At 37.4% G+C, this 16143-nt stretch overlaps 3 protein-coding genes and 1 pseudogene across 4 annotated transcripts; 2 read left to right on the top strand and 2 right to left on the bottom strand.

The window, feature by feature from the left end:
* Window positions 1-855: 855 nt before the first annotated feature.
* Window positions 856-2612, bottom strand: LOC126788838 (phenylacetaldehyde oxime monooxygenase CYP71AN24-like). Its single transcript, XM_050514851.1, has 2 exons — window positions 1668-2612; window positions 856-1535 (listed from the first exon to the last, which is right to left on the bottom strand). Exons 1-2 carry the CDS (start codon window positions 2601-2603, stop codon window positions 918-920), a joined length of 1554 nt encoding a protein of 517 aa, XP_050370808.1. The 5' UTR covers window positions 2604-2612; the 3' UTR covers window positions 856-917.
* A 2092-nt stretch (window positions 2613-4704) lies between these two features.
* Window positions 4705-6579, top strand: LOC126788839 (protein SRG1-like). The gene is made up of 4 exons (XM_050514852.1): window positions 4705-5171; window positions 5453-5700; window positions 5840-6164; window positions 6247-6579. The coding sequence occupies exons 1-4, from the start codon at window positions 4716-4718 to the stop codon at window positions 6487-6489; spliced, it is 1272 nt and encodes a 423-aa protein (XP_050370809.1). The 5' UTR covers window positions 4705-4715; the 3' UTR covers window positions 6490-6579.
* A 2650-nt stretch (window positions 6580-9229) lies between these two features.
* Window positions 9230-10891, top strand: LOC126787022 (phenylacetaldehyde oxime monooxygenase CYP71AN24-like; annotated as a pseudogene).
* A 253-nt stretch (window positions 10892-11144) lies between these two features.
* On the bottom strand, window positions 11145-15884 carry LOC126788836 (mitogen-activated protein kinase 19). 2 transcript variants are annotated; one of them, XM_050514848.1, is made up of 10 exons: window positions 15491-15884; window positions 14438-14846; window positions 14070-14197; window positions 13882-13941; window positions 13239-13388; window positions 12903-13058; window positions 12550-12761; window positions 12354-12455; window positions 12100-12260; window positions 11145-11823 (listed from the first exon to the last, which is right to left on the bottom strand). In XM_050514848.1, exons 1-10 carry the CDS (start codon window positions 15512-15514, stop codon window positions 11396-11398), a joined length of 1830 nt encoding a protein of 609 aa, XP_050370805.1. In that variant the 5' UTR covers window positions 15515-15884; the 3' UTR covers window positions 11145-11395. The 2 variants fall into 2 exon arrangements, with proteins under 2 accessions (XP_050370805.1, XP_050370806.1); XM_050514849.1 differs by having other exon boundaries at window positions 11635-11823; window positions 12093-12260.
* Between the last annotated feature and the right edge of the window lie 259 nt (window positions 15885-16143).

Raw genomic sequence — 16143 nt, 5'->3', positions numbered from 1 at the left:
CCCGCCCTTTACCTTGAGAAAGACACCCAACAATTCCAATTTTGGCGCCAATTTTCCCTCTATACTTCTTAATTTGTGTCTCTTATCTAAACTAAAGAACTACCGCCAACCAGTCGACCACAATCTGATAAAACCTAGATCAATCTCATTTTCTATTTTTACCCTAGCACTTGTTAAACTAACATAATAAATATATAAATTTATATGGAACATCTCATTTCCACAATCTCATAAGAATATAAAAACACATAACTTAACGAAATTCAAATACATGTTTAAGTACCATTAGTTGCCACCTTTTATGTTGATCTGCCATGATTTTTGCTTGTAAGAACTAATGGTACATGTAGTTGAATTTCGTTAAGTTATGTGTTTCTATATTCTTATGAGATTGTGGAAATGAGATGTTTCATATAAATTTATATATTTATTCTGTTAGTTTAACAAGTGCTAGGGTAAAAATAGAAAATGAGATTGATCTAGGTTTTATCAGATTGTGGTCGACTGGTTGGCGGTAGTTCTTTAGTTTAGATATTAGACACAAATTAAGGAGTATGGAGTGAAAATTGGCGCCAAAATTGGAATTGTTGGGTGTCTTTCTCAAGGTAAATGGCGGGAAAAACATTGCTCCTCTCAGATGAGGTTAATTTTGTCTTTTAACCCTCTTTGTGGGCCTCACGTACCTGCCACGTCACCAAGATAACGGAAAAGTTGAAAAAAACTGACGGAAGTACTTCAATGATAGCAATACTAGAGTCTGGGTATTACATTGGTACGATTAAGAGTTGAGGTATCACATTGGTAGGTACACCAGAATTGAGGGACTGTTGGTGAAAAAAACTCTATTGTAAAATATGATAACACAATAGCAGATTAGGAGGACATATAAAGCATAAGACCTATGAGTACTGGAGGGATCAAGGTGAGTACAATAATGGCACAACATGAAGATGAGCATTTTTACGGACAGTGAGACCATAAACTTCAGTCATGTCCAAGGTCTCGGCCAGTACACTCTCACTACTAGGCAATTTCCAATCAAACCAATAGACAAGATTAGCAAGCTCATATTGAACTGCAGCAACCGCCATGTTCATCCCCGGGCACACCCTTCTACCTCCACCAAATGTTATGAACTGGAAATCCTGCCCTTTGAAATCAACTGAGTGGCCCTCGAATCTTTCTGGAAGGAACTCCTCTGGTCTGTCCCAGAGTTCAGGATCCCTTTGGATTGCAAATGCATTCACAAGCACTCTTGTTTTGGCAGGGATATGATAACCTCCCAATTCCACAGCTGCAATTGTTTCTCTGGGAAGTAAAAGAGGTCCTGGAGGATGTAGTCTTAGAGCTTCTTTGATGACACATTTTAAGTAGTCCATTTGTTCTATATCACTCACTTCCACCCTTGCCTTTTTCCCCACCACCCTTCTAACTTCTTGTTGGAGTCTGGCCATTACATTTGAATTTCTCAACAGCTCTACCATTAACCATTCCAACGCAGTTGAAGAAGTATCACTTCCCCCAATGAGCATGTCCTGTAAAAAGATGGCCAATGATAATAATAAGTTCATAGTCTAAATGGGAAAGCCATCTAACAACCTCTTTAATCTTATAATAAAGATATCAAATTTGTATATACAAAATTTTTTAGGGAATGAGGGACACACCCATAGGATGCCCTTCAGGTTGTCTCGAGTAAGTTTGAAGTCGAGCATGCTATCCTTTTGACACTGGAGGAGAATATCCACGAAGTCCTTGGAATCAACTTCCTTATTTGCAGTCCTATGCTCTTCAATCAAGAGATCAAGAAATCCATCTGCTTTGACAAAGGTTTTATTCAACCTTGCAGTAAGTCCTGTGAGACTGTCAATCCAACGGAAAGAAGGAAAGAAATCTTCCACGCTAAAAACCATTAATTGAGTCATTACTGTCCTTGACAACTCTCCAAACCAACAACCATTTTCACCTACAATCTTCCGTCCAAGAACGCACCTAGACATTATGTTGCCGGAGGCTCTTATCAACATCTCACTTAGATTAATAGGAGACTGGCCGCGGCAAGCTTTTCGAATGTTGTTTACCATCTCACCAACTTCTTCTTCCCTTGCATACTGAAATTGTTGCACTCTTTTGACGCTGAGAAGTTCCTGAACAGAAAGTTTGCGAAGTTGTCTCCAGTACTCCCCATAAGGAGAGAAACCGATGTCATAACCTCCATACACTAATTTGTTTGTAGCTGTTAATTTGGGGCGGCTGCAGAAGACAGAATCATGGGTCTTCATGACTTCCTTGGCCATTTCTGCTGATGAAACAACTAATGTTGGAACTTGACCCAGGTGAAGTAGCATCAGAGGGCCATGCTTCTTAGACAGATTGCCCAGCGAGCGGTGTGGGAGTGTGCCTAGCTGATGAAGGTTTCCAATTAGTGGCAACTTTGTTGGAGATGGCGGTGACTTGAGTTTCGAACCTGATTTGGAAGATGAAAACAAAATAAAAATGGAAAGCAAGAGAAGAGAAACCAAAAAAAGAAGGAAGGGAGTGGTGATCCTTTGTAGCTCTTGCCCTAGTTGATTCAACCGGGGTAACAAATTAGCCATTGCCATATCTTTTGGGACAGCACTTGAAATCTGGATATTTCTTAGATAAGTTGCGGCCTCATTTATAGATGGAAATTTACTCAAATGTGCCCGTTTTCCACTCTCACTTAGCTCTCTAACAACCACCACAGCCGCCTAGCTTTTCCACTTAAATGTGCATGAAATGTATTAATAAACAAATTTTGAAGTTTGTTTCTTTCATCGAAAACTCGGAAAAATTAACATACACTGAAAACTCGTGCGTAGTTTCAGTCCAAACAAGAAAAGAAACATGTGTAGCTAGCTTACTAAACGACACATAAAATTAATGAATAATTGTTCATGCCTTCCATGCGCAAACTCCTGTAGGTAGGGGGTAGAACTTTTGGATTCAGGGTCATATCACCACCCTCTCATATACTGACATGTGTTTGGTATCTTAACCATAGTAAAATTTTATTAATAATAATAATGATGAATTATTATGTGTACCCCTACATTTCCGGTGTACCTGGCCAATAAGGCTGCGACATGTGGCTTTCTTACATACTACCTACTAAACTATTAACGGTGTTAATGGTTGCCGTGAACATCCTGAGAATTTGCCGTGAACACTTTTGTTCAAACTTCAAAGTTCTCTAGAAGGAGATGAGGGAAACTCAAATCTTCCATCTATTTTTATACCCCAGTAGACCACATTTTTACAAACCAATCTATAACCATCCACTGTGCTAATCGTGACAATCAAGCCAAATTCAAGTAGTGTCTGGGTTCATTTAAAGAGATTTAGTCCTCTAAAAAATAGTAGAATTGAGTTTCATCTTTCCTCCACCACCGACTGCCGAGCACCACTGTGACTATTATAGAATCAAAACTTTTTTCCCGCAAGATCTATGATTGCAGCATCACAATTATCTTGTTGGAAATTACCAACACAGCAAAGAGTTACCCCAAATACCAACCATAATTGAGGTGCACATGATTATTGAGATTAATTTAAAAGTTTCTTTCTCCATCGTAGAAGATCTCAAATTTTTGCTGAATTGATGATTGATGGAGATTTTAGTTATTTGGAATACCTAAAATTGATGAAGACGAAGAAGAACTCTGAAGGATGATCAATCTGCCATCAAGTATAAAGAAAAAGAGTTCTTCTATAACTGCAGAAGCTGAAGAATCGGATGGAGTGAACCATGAAACAAGCTAGTCAACTCTAACTTTAAAAGGTGTGTACGTGTCACAACCTTATTGGCCGGGTACACCAGCTCAGCAATGTAACGGTTACCCATAATAATTCCTCGTAATGATAGAAAAGGAACAGAGAATAAACAAATGGGGTCGTCCGTACTTGCACTTTTTTATTTTAATGAATTAATAAAATGAAGCATGTTACCCGATCAAAAGTAAAAAATTGTTTATCATATTAACTAACACTCTTGCGATAATATGAAAATTGTTCAAAATTATATACCTTGTATTGTCAAATCTATACTTTAATAACCACAATTTATTTTGTCAATTTTTTAGACTATAAAATAGTTCAAAATAATTTTTAATATATAAAAATTATAATGGTAATAACACAATATTTAATCAACACCATATGACCGATAATATCCAACCAATCTACATATGTATATGTTAAGCACGTAGAAAATCTGACTAATTAACAAAGTTATAACAGTCAATAATTAAGTCAGCATCAACATAATTCAGCGTGATCTATCATCCATGTTAGATTAAGGTGTTTTTTGTATGTTAAATGATCATTATGGGTATCGATCATTAGCAAAATAATTCCCAAGTAGCGTCTTACTGGGAAGATTCAATCCATTTTATAAAAATGGGCAAATGGCTCCCCTCTTCTTTTGACCATTTCCAGTACCTTTGCAGATTTTGCGTTGTGGATCGAATATGGGTGGTAGGAGATCGACCAGGTTGCACGGAAGTCCAGATATTAGAAGAGGTTGCACACTAGCCAGGACTCCCAGGATACCTTGATACGTACAGGATCACCTCATTCACATGGATTTTTGGAGGAAATATCGCAATATCAATTTAAGTAATGATATTCTGTGTGTGGGAGTTGTGGGACTCTGATATCTGTTTCATATTCCATCGGAAAAAAAAAATCAGTAGATGCTCCTTCGAAAATCCAAACTACGTGCCAGATTATTCATCAGTTTAACCAACTCTCAGATAACAATTAAAACAAATATTTATCATTCATATTCATGCCAACAAAGAAGAACCACTGCTGGGAAACCAAAGGGGGCAAAAGCCATGGAAGTAGTTAAGGAAAAGAGCAGCAGCTTGCTATGCTGTGTATCTCATCTTGTTCCTTCTGTCCAAGAATTAGCCAAGAAGCCGATAACCACCCTTCCACCCAGATATGTACAGCAAGATCTCGACGGCAGTGAAGCCCGAGACCAAGTAAACAAGATCGATTCCGATGATGCGCGGAGTTATGTACAACCCGAAATACCAGCCATCGACTTCAAGAAACTGCTTTCTCGGGACGAAGCGAACAGTTCTCATGAGTCTGATGAATTAGCTAGACTCCACTTGGCTTGCAAAGAGTGGGGTTTTTTCCAGGTACGTTCCTCATTTTTCTTCAATACATTCAAGTATCAAGTAATACTTAATACGTACGTTCCAACGTGCTCTTTAGACATATCTAAAGCTAAAACTCTTAGCATCTATCATTTTGAATTTGAAAGTCTTATTAACTATATCACAATCAATTTTATCTATGAATCTTTCTTAGTTTGCTGATTTTAGTGTATATATAGTCATTACAAAATGATTTCATTTGTAACAAAGTTTGTAGTTGTTCTCTTTAGTAGCTATATTCTTAAATTGTATCTTACTAGCAGTTGGTAAACCATGGGGTGAGCTCTTCTTTGTTGGAGAAAATTAAGACAGATATTCAAGACTTCTTCAACCTTTCAATAGAGGAGAAGCAACGGTTTTGGCAGCGTCCAGAAGACATGGAGGGTTTTGGGCAACTCTTTGTACTTTCTGAAGAGCAAAAACTTGATTGGGCTGACGTTTTCTTCATGACCACACTTCCTGTCCAGATGAGGAAGCCTCACTTATTCCCGGAGCTCCCTGGTCCTTTCAAGTTCTCTCTCTCTCTCTCTCTCTCTCTCTCTCTCTCTCTCTGCGCGTATTGGATTATGCCATTATTGATAAATAAATGATAATCTAGCCATCTAGGTACGTGACTATATATTAAAAAGACACATATGTTATATGAACAGAGATACCTTGGAGATGTACTCACTGGAGTTGAATAACCTTGCCATTGCTATCCTAACACAAATGGAACACGCTTTGAAACTTGATGCCAAGGAATTGACCGAGTTATTTGAAGATGGAATGCAGTCCATGAGAATGAACTATTACCCTCCATGTCCTCAGCCGGAGAAAGCCATCGGCTTTACTCCTCATTCGGATGCCTCAGGCCTCACCATCCTCCTGCAAGTCAATGAAATGGATGGCCTCCAAATCAAGAAGGGTGGGATTTGGGTTCCTGTTAAGCCACTTCCTGAAGCCTTGATTATCAACATTGGAGACGCTCTGGAGGTAATCTAACCTTTTTGTTACATAACGCTATTACCTACTGAGAACTATTCACCTTGTTACATATAAATTGAACTAATGGCAGATCAAAACAAATGGGAGTTATCGTAGCATTGAGCATCGAGCAATAGTAAACTCAGAGAAAGAAAGACTCTCGATTGCGACATTTTGTAACCCCAGATTTGATGGTGAAATTAGACCAGCCTCGAGCTTGATCACTGAACAAACACCTGCTGCATATACAAGGATCGGAGTGGAAGACTATACCAAAGCCTTTTTTGCACGTAAGCTTCAAGGAAAATCTTTTCTTGATTATCTCAAACTATAAATTAAGCTCCTCGGGTACGTTCTCATCAAGATGTATTGCATACTCGGTAAGTTTAGAATAAATGTGTAACCGCTAAATCAATTCAGTCGATCGGGGATGAAAAATTTAATTACTTAATTGATTAGATAATCACTGATAGTAACATGTATTATTCATATTCAGGAATAGTTTATGTTTTATTATACATGGTGATGTAGCTAGCTGGCTAGGTATATCTACGTAGGAGAATTACGTTTGGGGTACTAATTCAGGTAAGTTGCGTGGAATTACAAATAATGTTAGTAATTTAATTAATTACGCACAAGCGAGCTATGAACTGATGTTGAAATTAATAATATAATTTGAGGAAAAGTCAATTAATAATGGATTGAGACTGAGGCCCAGTTTGACATTGTTGTACTGTGGGCAAAATTGTTTTTAAAGCTGCTGTGAGCAGAATTGTTTTTGAAACTGTTGTGAGAGGAATCAGCTGAGGTGTTTGGTAAACTGTTCTGAAAATTGTTGTGTGACCGAAAAACAATTTTGAATGTTTGGTTATAGTGATATAATTACTAAAATAGACATATATATTATTAAATTATTTAAATTATAACGTATCATTTTCAACAGTTTAAAAGTTATATAATAAACCTAAGTTTTTTTTATTTGCAAATTTTGCTACCTCTTGAACTTGATCACCATCAATTGTGCCTGCAATCCTACAAATTAACAGAGGAAAGCTCAGAGAACAAATTATGTACACAATGATGTCGATCATATTCTAAAGAGCTAGTGTGCAATCTCTTCTCTAATGTAAGTTGTATATACTTGTGCACTTTTGCACAAATGAGTACTCATATTCTTCTTACAGAAGGATATTATCCATCACTAATTATACATGTGTTGCCTATACATATTCCTAGAATCTATTCAGTACAATACTACAATTGGACGATTGGTAGATGGTACAAAGTGAGGCTGTGGAGTTGAGGTACAAGATGAGGATGTGGAGTAATGAAATGGGTTGGTTAGAGAAATAGGGTTGTGGTGACTATTTAATTGTAATTTTAAGTAAAACAACAGGGGCAAAAAAAGGTTTAAAATAAAATTTATTAAATGAGCTCCGTGTTTTTTCGGAAGCAATTCTCAAAGCTGGGTGGGTGCTACTTCTTCTAAACTAGCTTCTTGAGGCATTTGTTTTTCCTAAAATCGATTACGTGAGTCTTATCAAACGCCATTCATTTCACCCAGAATTGCTTTTGACCCAAAAGCAGGGCTCAAAAGCAATCCCAAACTGGCCTTGAGAGTAAGGATCAGCAATCAGAGCATATTTTCAAAAGTAAGACAAAATATGATACAGAAAATTGAAGACTTTTCCTGCATGGCGCATTTAGAATAACAACCAATTAAATGACTTGTACAGAAAAGCACTCAGAAGAAAGAACTGGAAATAATACGAACCTTTTCACCTAAATGGGGCATTTTAGAATGTTGATACTAAACTGGTTGCCAGTTCTACTATTCTCAGAAAGTAAACTTGTTCTCGGTCAAAACCAAATTACGTAAAGCATATGTAAATGTGCAGTTAGGTAGAAACGAGCTGTTGTTTTTCCTTCTGTTTGTAGTGCACGAAACTATGAACCAGAGAACAACTTAGAGCAGCCTCACTCGAAGTTTATCACTTTATCTTATGTGGGAGGTTAAGCCTAGAGATATTTCAACAAATTACGTAACAGAAACTTTGATTGCGTCGTTCGATATAAAAGAAAGGCAAAGATTTCTTTTGACTTTCTTGTAATTAAATTATTAATCTAATATGAATGATTTTGAAGTGCTCTATGATATGATGTTAAAATTAGTATAAATGTCTTTATCTAGCTAGGACACACACTTAATTATAGTATTATACAATTCACAATTATTTGGTCTTTTAATAATTTAAATTTTTATATATGGAAACATGCATGCTTTTTATCCTTTCATAAACATGTGACAAAAAAAATAGTGTGCATTATAAAATGAATGCCAATTTCACTATCTAAAAACTATGGTAAATGTGAATTATAATCTTCAAATTTGAATTTTGTAGACAAAATGATGTCACGCGTCCAGTCCCACTTTAAACATACTGTTACCCCGACTTATTCAGCCATTGAGCCGCCTTTGATAAAAAAATTGAGAGCATAAAACGTGTACTTAGGAGTTTCATCTCTAAGCTCTAGACAAAACGATGTCACGTTTTTAGGCCCACTTCAAACGTATTGTTATGCCAGCGCATTTAGCCACCTTTGATACAAAAAAATTAAGAGCAGAAAACATGTACTTTTTAGTAGAAAATATACTGTTACGCAAGTGCATTCAGTCGCCTTTGATAAAAAAAAATTAGAGTCGAAAACATGTACTTTTGAGTTTTCAACTTTTCACCTATGAATCCGAATAGAACCTATCAACAAAGGATCCAAATTCCAAGTAGTGCCCAAAAGATATGGAGCTACAAAGTATCACCACCCCCTTCCTTCTTCTTTTGGTTTCTCTTCTCTTGCTTTCCATTTTTATTTTGTTTTCATTTTCTAGATCGGGTTTGAAACTCAAATTGCCGCCATCTCCAACAAGGTTACCACTAATTGGAAACTTTCGATCACCAGCTAGACGAGCTCCCACATCGTTCTCTTGCCAATCTATCTAAGAAGCATGGCCCTCTAATGCTACTTTAATTGGGCCAAGTTCCAACACTAGTTGAAAAGAACTGGTCAAAGCAGTCATGAAGACCCATGATACTGTTTTCTCCGGCCGTCCCAAGACTATAGCTGCAAACTTATTACTCTACGGATGTAATGACATCGGCTTTGCTCCATATGGGGAGTATTGGAGACAAATTCGTAAACTTTCTATTATCGAACTTCTCAGTCTCAAAAGGGTGCAACAATTTCAGTTTGCAAGGGAAGAAGTTGGTGAGTTGATAAACAGCATAAGAGAAACATAATGTCTAGGTGTGTTCTTGGACGGAATTTTGTAGAAGAAAGTAGTAGTTGGTTCGGAGAGTTGTCAAGAAGAATAATGACTCAACTAATGGATTTCAACTTGGGAGACTTCTTCCCTTCTTTGAGTTGGGTTGACAGTCTTAGAGGGCTAACTGCACGGTTAAATAAATCCTTTGTTGAAATTGATGGATTCCTTGATCAGATGATTGAGGAGCATGGATAGAGCCAGAATTTAATAACATTGTGTGCTAAGTTCGGGCGAAGGCCAAATTTTTTTAAGGACTTCATAGCAAAATATTTTTAATTTCAACATGAAAATGATAGCTTACGCCTAATAGAACAAGATAGAAGACTGAGATTCAAGTGAAATGAATTATTATATATACTTTATATTGACAAAAAAACCTAAAAAAATAGAGCAAATAAACCAAAAAAAAAAATATAGCAAAGAAATCTAGAGAAACATAGCAAATAAACAAAATAAAAAACATAGCAAATAACTCAATTTTTCCTAGGCGGTAGTTGATATATACTCAATTTTTTCACTCCAAAAAAATGGCTACAACAAACCCTAACCCACCCCTAGATCCGTGCCTGTTGAGGAGCATAGGACAACTAATAGAGAAGTTGATTCCAAGGATTTTGTGGATATTCTTCTCCAGCTCCAAAAGGATAGCATGCCCGAGTTCGAGCTTACTCCAGATAATCTGAAAGCCATCCTATTGGCATGTCTTGCCTTCCCTCAAAATTTCAGTATACCTAGACTCATCTTTATCGTTAGAATTTAATTAAGAGGGTGTTAGATCACTTCGAAACCATCTAGACTGGGAGTTCATTTTCTGTGGTTAATTGGGTATCTCTTTATAGGACATGCTAACTGGACGAAGTGATACTAGTTCAACTGCGTTGGAATGGTTAATGGCAGAGCTGTTGAGGCATCCACATGTAATGGCCAAACTTCAAGAAGAAGTTAGAAGGGTGGTGGGGAAAAAGGCAAGGGTGGAAGAGAGTGATCTAGAATACATGAAGTACTTAAAATGTGTCATCAAAGAAGCCCTAAGACTACATCCTCCAGCTCCTCTTTTCATTCCTAGAGAAACAATTGCAGCTGTAGAATTGGGAGGTTATCATATCCCTGCCAAAACAAGAGTTTTTGTGAACGCATTTGCAATCCAAAGGGATCCTAAACTCTGGGACAGACCAGAGGAGTTCCTTCCAGAAAGATTTGAGGGCAACTCAGTTGATTTTAGAGGGCGTGACTACCAGCTCATACCATTCGGTCGGGTAGAAGGGGGTGCCCGGGAGTGAACTTGGTGGTTACTGCAGCTGAATATGAGCTTGCTAACCTTGTCTACTGGTTTGATTAGAAGTTGCCCAGTAGTGGTAGCGCCTTGGCTGAGACCTTGGACATGACTAAAGCTTATGGTCTAACTGTCCATTAAAAAGCTCTTCTTGTTATGCCACTATTGTACTCACCTTGATACGTTCTCCTCATCTATATGCCTTATGCTTCATACGTTCTCCTCATCTATATGCCTCATGCTTCATACGTTCTCCTGATCTGCTAGTTCATTGTGCTCTCTTTGTATCCTGTGTTTCCAATAAGAACGAGCTCTTTCTAAGTTTCTATGGTACTGCAATAGGAAAAAGCTAGAGAAAGTATGTCTGGATAGACTGATAATGCCCCACAAACAATTGACATTATCAGCATAACCTTTATATAGGTGCAAGTGCAGATGTTGAAAAGGCTGGATGATGCAGACAATAGATGTGATGTGTCTAACCATCTGCCAATGATACAATTAGGATTCTTTTTTATTAATTTTCAATACTAGTTACAAAGGTGATTAGAAAGTACAAATAGCTAATGATACAATTACTTCTCCCCTCAATCTCCCCTCAATCTCCCCTCAATCTAACACTGAATAAATCCCAATTAAACCCACCTAAGACACTCCATATTGAACAGCACCTGTGTTCCTGTGAGCAGCTACAACTACAGCTGCGGCACCAACAGGACCAAATTGAGACTGTGCATGCAGCAGCTTCGTATCTATGGCATTTAGTTGATCTACTTTGGTGGATGCTGGGTGGTATGGGTTGGTGTTGACATCAATGGCCATGCCCGGTATAGGTCTTGACACTAGGTTCCGTTGTTCGAGATGGGGTTGGAGTTTGGAGTGAGCTGCATCCCTTTTCATCTCCAACAGGGACTTTTCTTGACTGGCAGTATTAGTTCTGAAGAAGCAGTGTGGAGAGGTAGACTGCTGAGGAACAACTGGATTTCTGTACAACTTCCTTGGATCATAGGTTTCCTTAGCATTTTTGCCATTCTCATATGGAAGAACTGGTCCAATAACTCGTGCAGGTTTTGCTGTGTATTGAAAAACAGAAACAACACAACATTATGTGGAAAGAAGACTAGAGATATCATATGAAACCCTTAGAGAAGTCATCTATTCCTCTAAACTATCATGCATCTTAAGGGTACTATGATCATATTCAACATCAGACGAACAAGAGGAAGATGTAGGAATAAACTTGGCGAATTCTAGTTTGAAGATAGTTTTTACAATTATCATAGAAAGGTAACTAAAAAATAAAGACATCATTGCATCTGCATAGTTATAGGAGAAAACGTACTTCATACCTGATGGTACCCTCGGTGGAGGCCGTGAGGCCTTTAATGGATTCCCATTTATAGTGTGCGTTACTCTATAACAGTTAGAAGCCACTTCTGTCTGCCGGTTCTCATATGAGAGCAGATTTGGTTGTGCCATATGAGTTACTGTACTTGAGTGAACAGTAGACCTGGACAAATGGATTACTGTTGGTAATACATCTAAAAAGAATTTTGTGAAGCAATGAAAACCATCCACATAAAAGGTTGCAAAGAGCCCTTACCGTGGAAGGGAGACATGCTTCCTCTCTGGAGGAATGACTGGTCCACTTTTACCACCATTTTCCTCAAGATAAGCAAACTGCTTTCTGAATTGACCTATAGCACTGCAATTGATACATGTGTTACAGATTATCAAATGGAAAACATAAAAATCTATTTTATGCAACAGTGATAAAAATATTAAGATGCAAATTCAACCTTGGATACATAAAGCTTGTGCCTTCCGTTCCATTCATGTAGTCCTTGAGTAGTTGTGGATGGTACTCAAGTATTTCCCGGTATATTAGTTCCCTAATATCCTCTTTAATCACTCTTCGTCTTTCAAATTCAAATTCCAGCTTCGATATAGGTTGACAAGAAAGCTCTCTCTCAACTCTGGCCAGACCCTTGAAGTACGGATCCGCCAATGCCTATAAAATATAAAAATAAATAAAAGGTTTCAGTCCAGCTGTTGGTGAAGCAAAGAAGCAAGCTATACAAATCTACTTAACGATGTTGCTAGATGCATTGCAAGGACATTTTGGATAAACTCAATAAGACGAAACACAGACCTCTTCGGCAGTCGGTCGATCCTTTGGGTCAAACGCCAGTAGCCTTTGCAAAAGGCGGAGTGCTAAAGGATCTGCCCTAGGAAATTTTTGTGTAAATGGCACAGGATGCTTTTTCCGCATTTCTGTCAGGTATTTCCTAGCCTTCTCATTTCGAACCTGAATGCATAAAATTACTCTTAGCGACAAGTACATAAAATAAATAAAAGAATGAAAGAAGCAACGACAGCAAAAAATAGACAGATGTGGTTTTTGAACATTTACAATAGTGATACACACACACAACCAGTACGTGCGAGAGAGAGAGAGAGAGAGAGAGAGAGAGAGAGTGGATCATACTCCAGCAATGGTGTCTAGCGAAGGCGTTCCAAGAAGATCGGTAATCAAATCTAATTGATGAACAACACTTTTACCGGGAAACAATGGCTTCCCTGTCAAAACCTCTGCAAAGATGCAGCCAATACTCCATATATCAATGGCCGGTGTATACTGCACAAAAGATGCAAACTAAAATGAGACCCTAGCATCAGTATTGGAAGATGACAAAGCACTTCAATCCAGAGAAACGGATATAACCTGACCCAATTACCTGAATGACAGATATTTCAACTTCCAGGAGAAATCAATAGTCCTCCCTGAACAAGAATTATTATAATCTAGCATTACTGCTTACTACAAAGCACTTAGGAGGCATTCCAGAGAGAAATAAATATAAGTGTTATGCCAATCTGTATCTGCCTATTGTGCTCCAACTTTCCTATTGTTTTTTCTTCTTGGAAATTGAAATTGTTTTTAGACATGAGATAAAACATATATGTATATAGTGCATGCATATATGAGAAAGTATTAACTGACAGAATGATTAACAGCAATCCATACTTCTTCATTCTCTAACCTAAGTTATATTTAAAGAAAATAGAGTAGTGATCTGCTTTTATTGCCATATCATATGAACAAAATTTTACGATGGTAGCGGCCTTACCTTGGAACAGAATGATCCACATAATTCTGGAGCTCTGTACCATCGTGTAGCAACATAATCCTGCAAGTGTATCAAAAATAAACCAGATACTGTGTTATCTAGTATTTTGCCACAATTAGGTGATTAATTGTTTGGACCAAATTTTTTTTGTTTCAGCACAATACAAAATTATGGTAGAGACGACTTACTGTCCAAAATATTGTGGTTGGTGTATCATTAAAGGCAACTCTTGCAAGTCCAAAATCACAAACTTTAAGCTTGCAGTTTGCATTGGCCAATATGTTTTTTGGCTTAAGATCTCGATGATACACATTTGCTGCAACCAAACATCTTTCAATCACGTCATATTTCATTACATAATCAACCCCACCCCAGTCCTTTTTCTCATATTTCATTACACTAAGATATTTAATTTGCCACTCTTTGGTGAAAAAGAAATATTACATAACAATTTTCCAATTTTGTAGTACCACACATTAATTATGAATTAAAAGTTTGAGGAACAACCCAAATAAAGAAATAATGGCATAAATGTAAGAGAAAATGAGACAGTCACCTGTATGCATATATTTCAATGCACGTAACATCTGGTAAAGAAAAAACTGATGATGTTCACGGGTCAAATCATCATTAGCCTTGATAACTTGGTGAAGGTCTGACTCCATCAGCTCAAAAACAACATAAATATCTTTGAACTCCCTCTTTGAAGGTGGTAACATGATGCGCTTAATTTCAACAATATCCGGATGTCTCAAAAGCCTAAGCAACTTAACTTCACGCAAGATCCTGATAGCATCAGAGATATGCTCAAATATATCATGAATTTTCTTTATGGCAACTTTCTCTCCAGTATGTGTGTCTATAGCCGCACAAACCACCCCATAACTTCCCTTCCCTATGACTTCCAGTATCTTGTACCTATTAGCATCCCCATACTCAGAGAAAAATTCCATCTCTTTTAGGTCCTGAAAGAAAATAGTAAGGAGTACATCAAACATCACACATGTGTAAATCTTTTTATACATTGCAAAACTCAAACCTACTCCAACTTCTTAAAACATAAGTTCTATCAAACATTGTATTACGCAATTCCATGAACCAAATCCAACATTTGACCAGAAAATACAGATTCCTATTCTAAAAAGCCCTATTTCCTCGTGCATGGTTTAATACGCTTATCTCAGTCCAAGCTTCATTATCAAGAAGCCACCATCATACCATGATAAGCAAGAGGAGAGAATAGAATCAGGTGCTAGAATAAAAGCTGACAACATGCTCAGGTGGAGTATCAAACAATTATAAACAACAAGGCCCTTTCTTTAAATACGATTCCACCACAAAAATAAAGAAAGAAAAATCTGCACACATCAAACATCAAATAAAGTACTAGAATTCATATCAAGCAATCAGATAAGCCAAAGAACACCAGAAATGGAAGCTGGGAAAACACACAGAAAAGGAATGCCACACTCGAAAACCCCGAAAACATTGAAGACACATCAACTAACCTTACATATATGAACAACATCACCAACAACAATGTTACACAAAGCAAAAACACACCAAGAAATTCAAAAACACATACAGAGAGAAAGAGAGAGAAAAAGACCTTCTTGGGCTGTTTGGTATTCATCTTAATCTTCCTTTCTTATCAGAAACAGAAGCAAAACCTTGAGAAGAAAGCGTCGACGTATAAAGATCAAACCTTTACAACAACAACAACAAGAACAGAAGAATACACTAAGCGCTAAGAAGCCACATCCACTCCGGCGAGACCTAAAAACCCTAAAATCAAAGCCTCCTCTCTCTCAGAAATCCAAATCCGCAGCCTTTATTCCCCCAATTCCCAAATCAGATCCAAATCCCCAAATTCAAAAAGAAGGTAAAAATTCGAAAATTTGAAAACCCTAAGCGATCTCTTACAGGTTTGGGGTGGTCGGATCAAACAAGAAGGGAAGAGAGAGAAAGAAGGTGGGTTTGGTCGTCGTCGTCGTCGTCTTTGATTTCAAATTTTGATCGTTTGATTTTGTTTTTATCGACAAAAGCGGCTACTTTTTTTTATTTTTATCCAACTTTTGTTAATTTTTATTTATTGAAGTAAAATTTTGTTGAAATTCTTTTCCTCTTTTGGATATTTTGGTCGGAATTCTTTCCTTTCTTACCGTAGAGTCAAACCTCTTTCTCTTTTTGAATATGAACAAGGATACATCGCCAAATTTATAGGTGATTGAAACTTGTTGGGTATTTGTGGAATGAAGATTT

The sequence above is a fragment of the Argentina anserina genome, chromosome 3 (assembly GCF_933775445.1).
Source record: "Argentina anserina chromosome 3, drPotAnse1.1, whole genome shotgun sequence".
Lineage (NCBI taxonomy): Eukaryota > Viridiplantae > Streptophyta > Magnoliopsida > Rosales > Rosaceae > Argentina > Argentina anserina.
This window is presented reverse-complemented; position numbering and strand designations above follow the sequence as displayed.

Bases quoted from the DNA above. Each gene is read 5' to 3' on its own strand.
- LOC126788838 (XM_050514851.1), bottom strand. From the start codon at position 2,603: ATGGCAATGGCTAATTTGTTACCCCGGTTGAATCAACTAGGGCAAGAG. The intron at 1,536-1,667 runs GTGTGTCCCTCA...ATCTTTTTACAG, and splicing joins ACCTGAAGGGCATCCTATGG to GACATGCTCATTGGGGGAAG.
- LOC126788839 (XM_050514852.1), top strand. From the start codon at position 4,716: ATGCTCCTTCGAAAATCCAAACTACGTGCCAGATTATTCATCAGTTTA. The intron at 5,172-5,452 runs GTACGTTCCTCA...TCTTACTAGCAG, and splicing joins AAGAGTGGGGTTTTTTCCAG to TTGGTAAACCATGGGGTGAG. The intron at 5,701-5,839 runs GTTCTCTCTCTC...TTATATGAACAG, and splicing joins GAGCTCCCTGGTCCTTTCAA to AGATACCTTGGAGATGTACT.
- LOC126788836 (XM_050514848.1), bottom strand. From the start codon at position 15,514: ATGAATACCAAACAGCCCAAGAAG. The intron at 13,389-13,881 runs GTAAGGCCGCTA...TCTTTTGTGCAG, and splicing joins GTGGATCATTCTGTTCCAAG to TATACACCGGCCATTGATAT. The intron at 13,059-13,238 runs GTATGATCCACT...TTATGCATTCAG, and splicing joins CGCTAGACACCATTGCTGGA to GTTCGAAATGAGAAGGCTAG.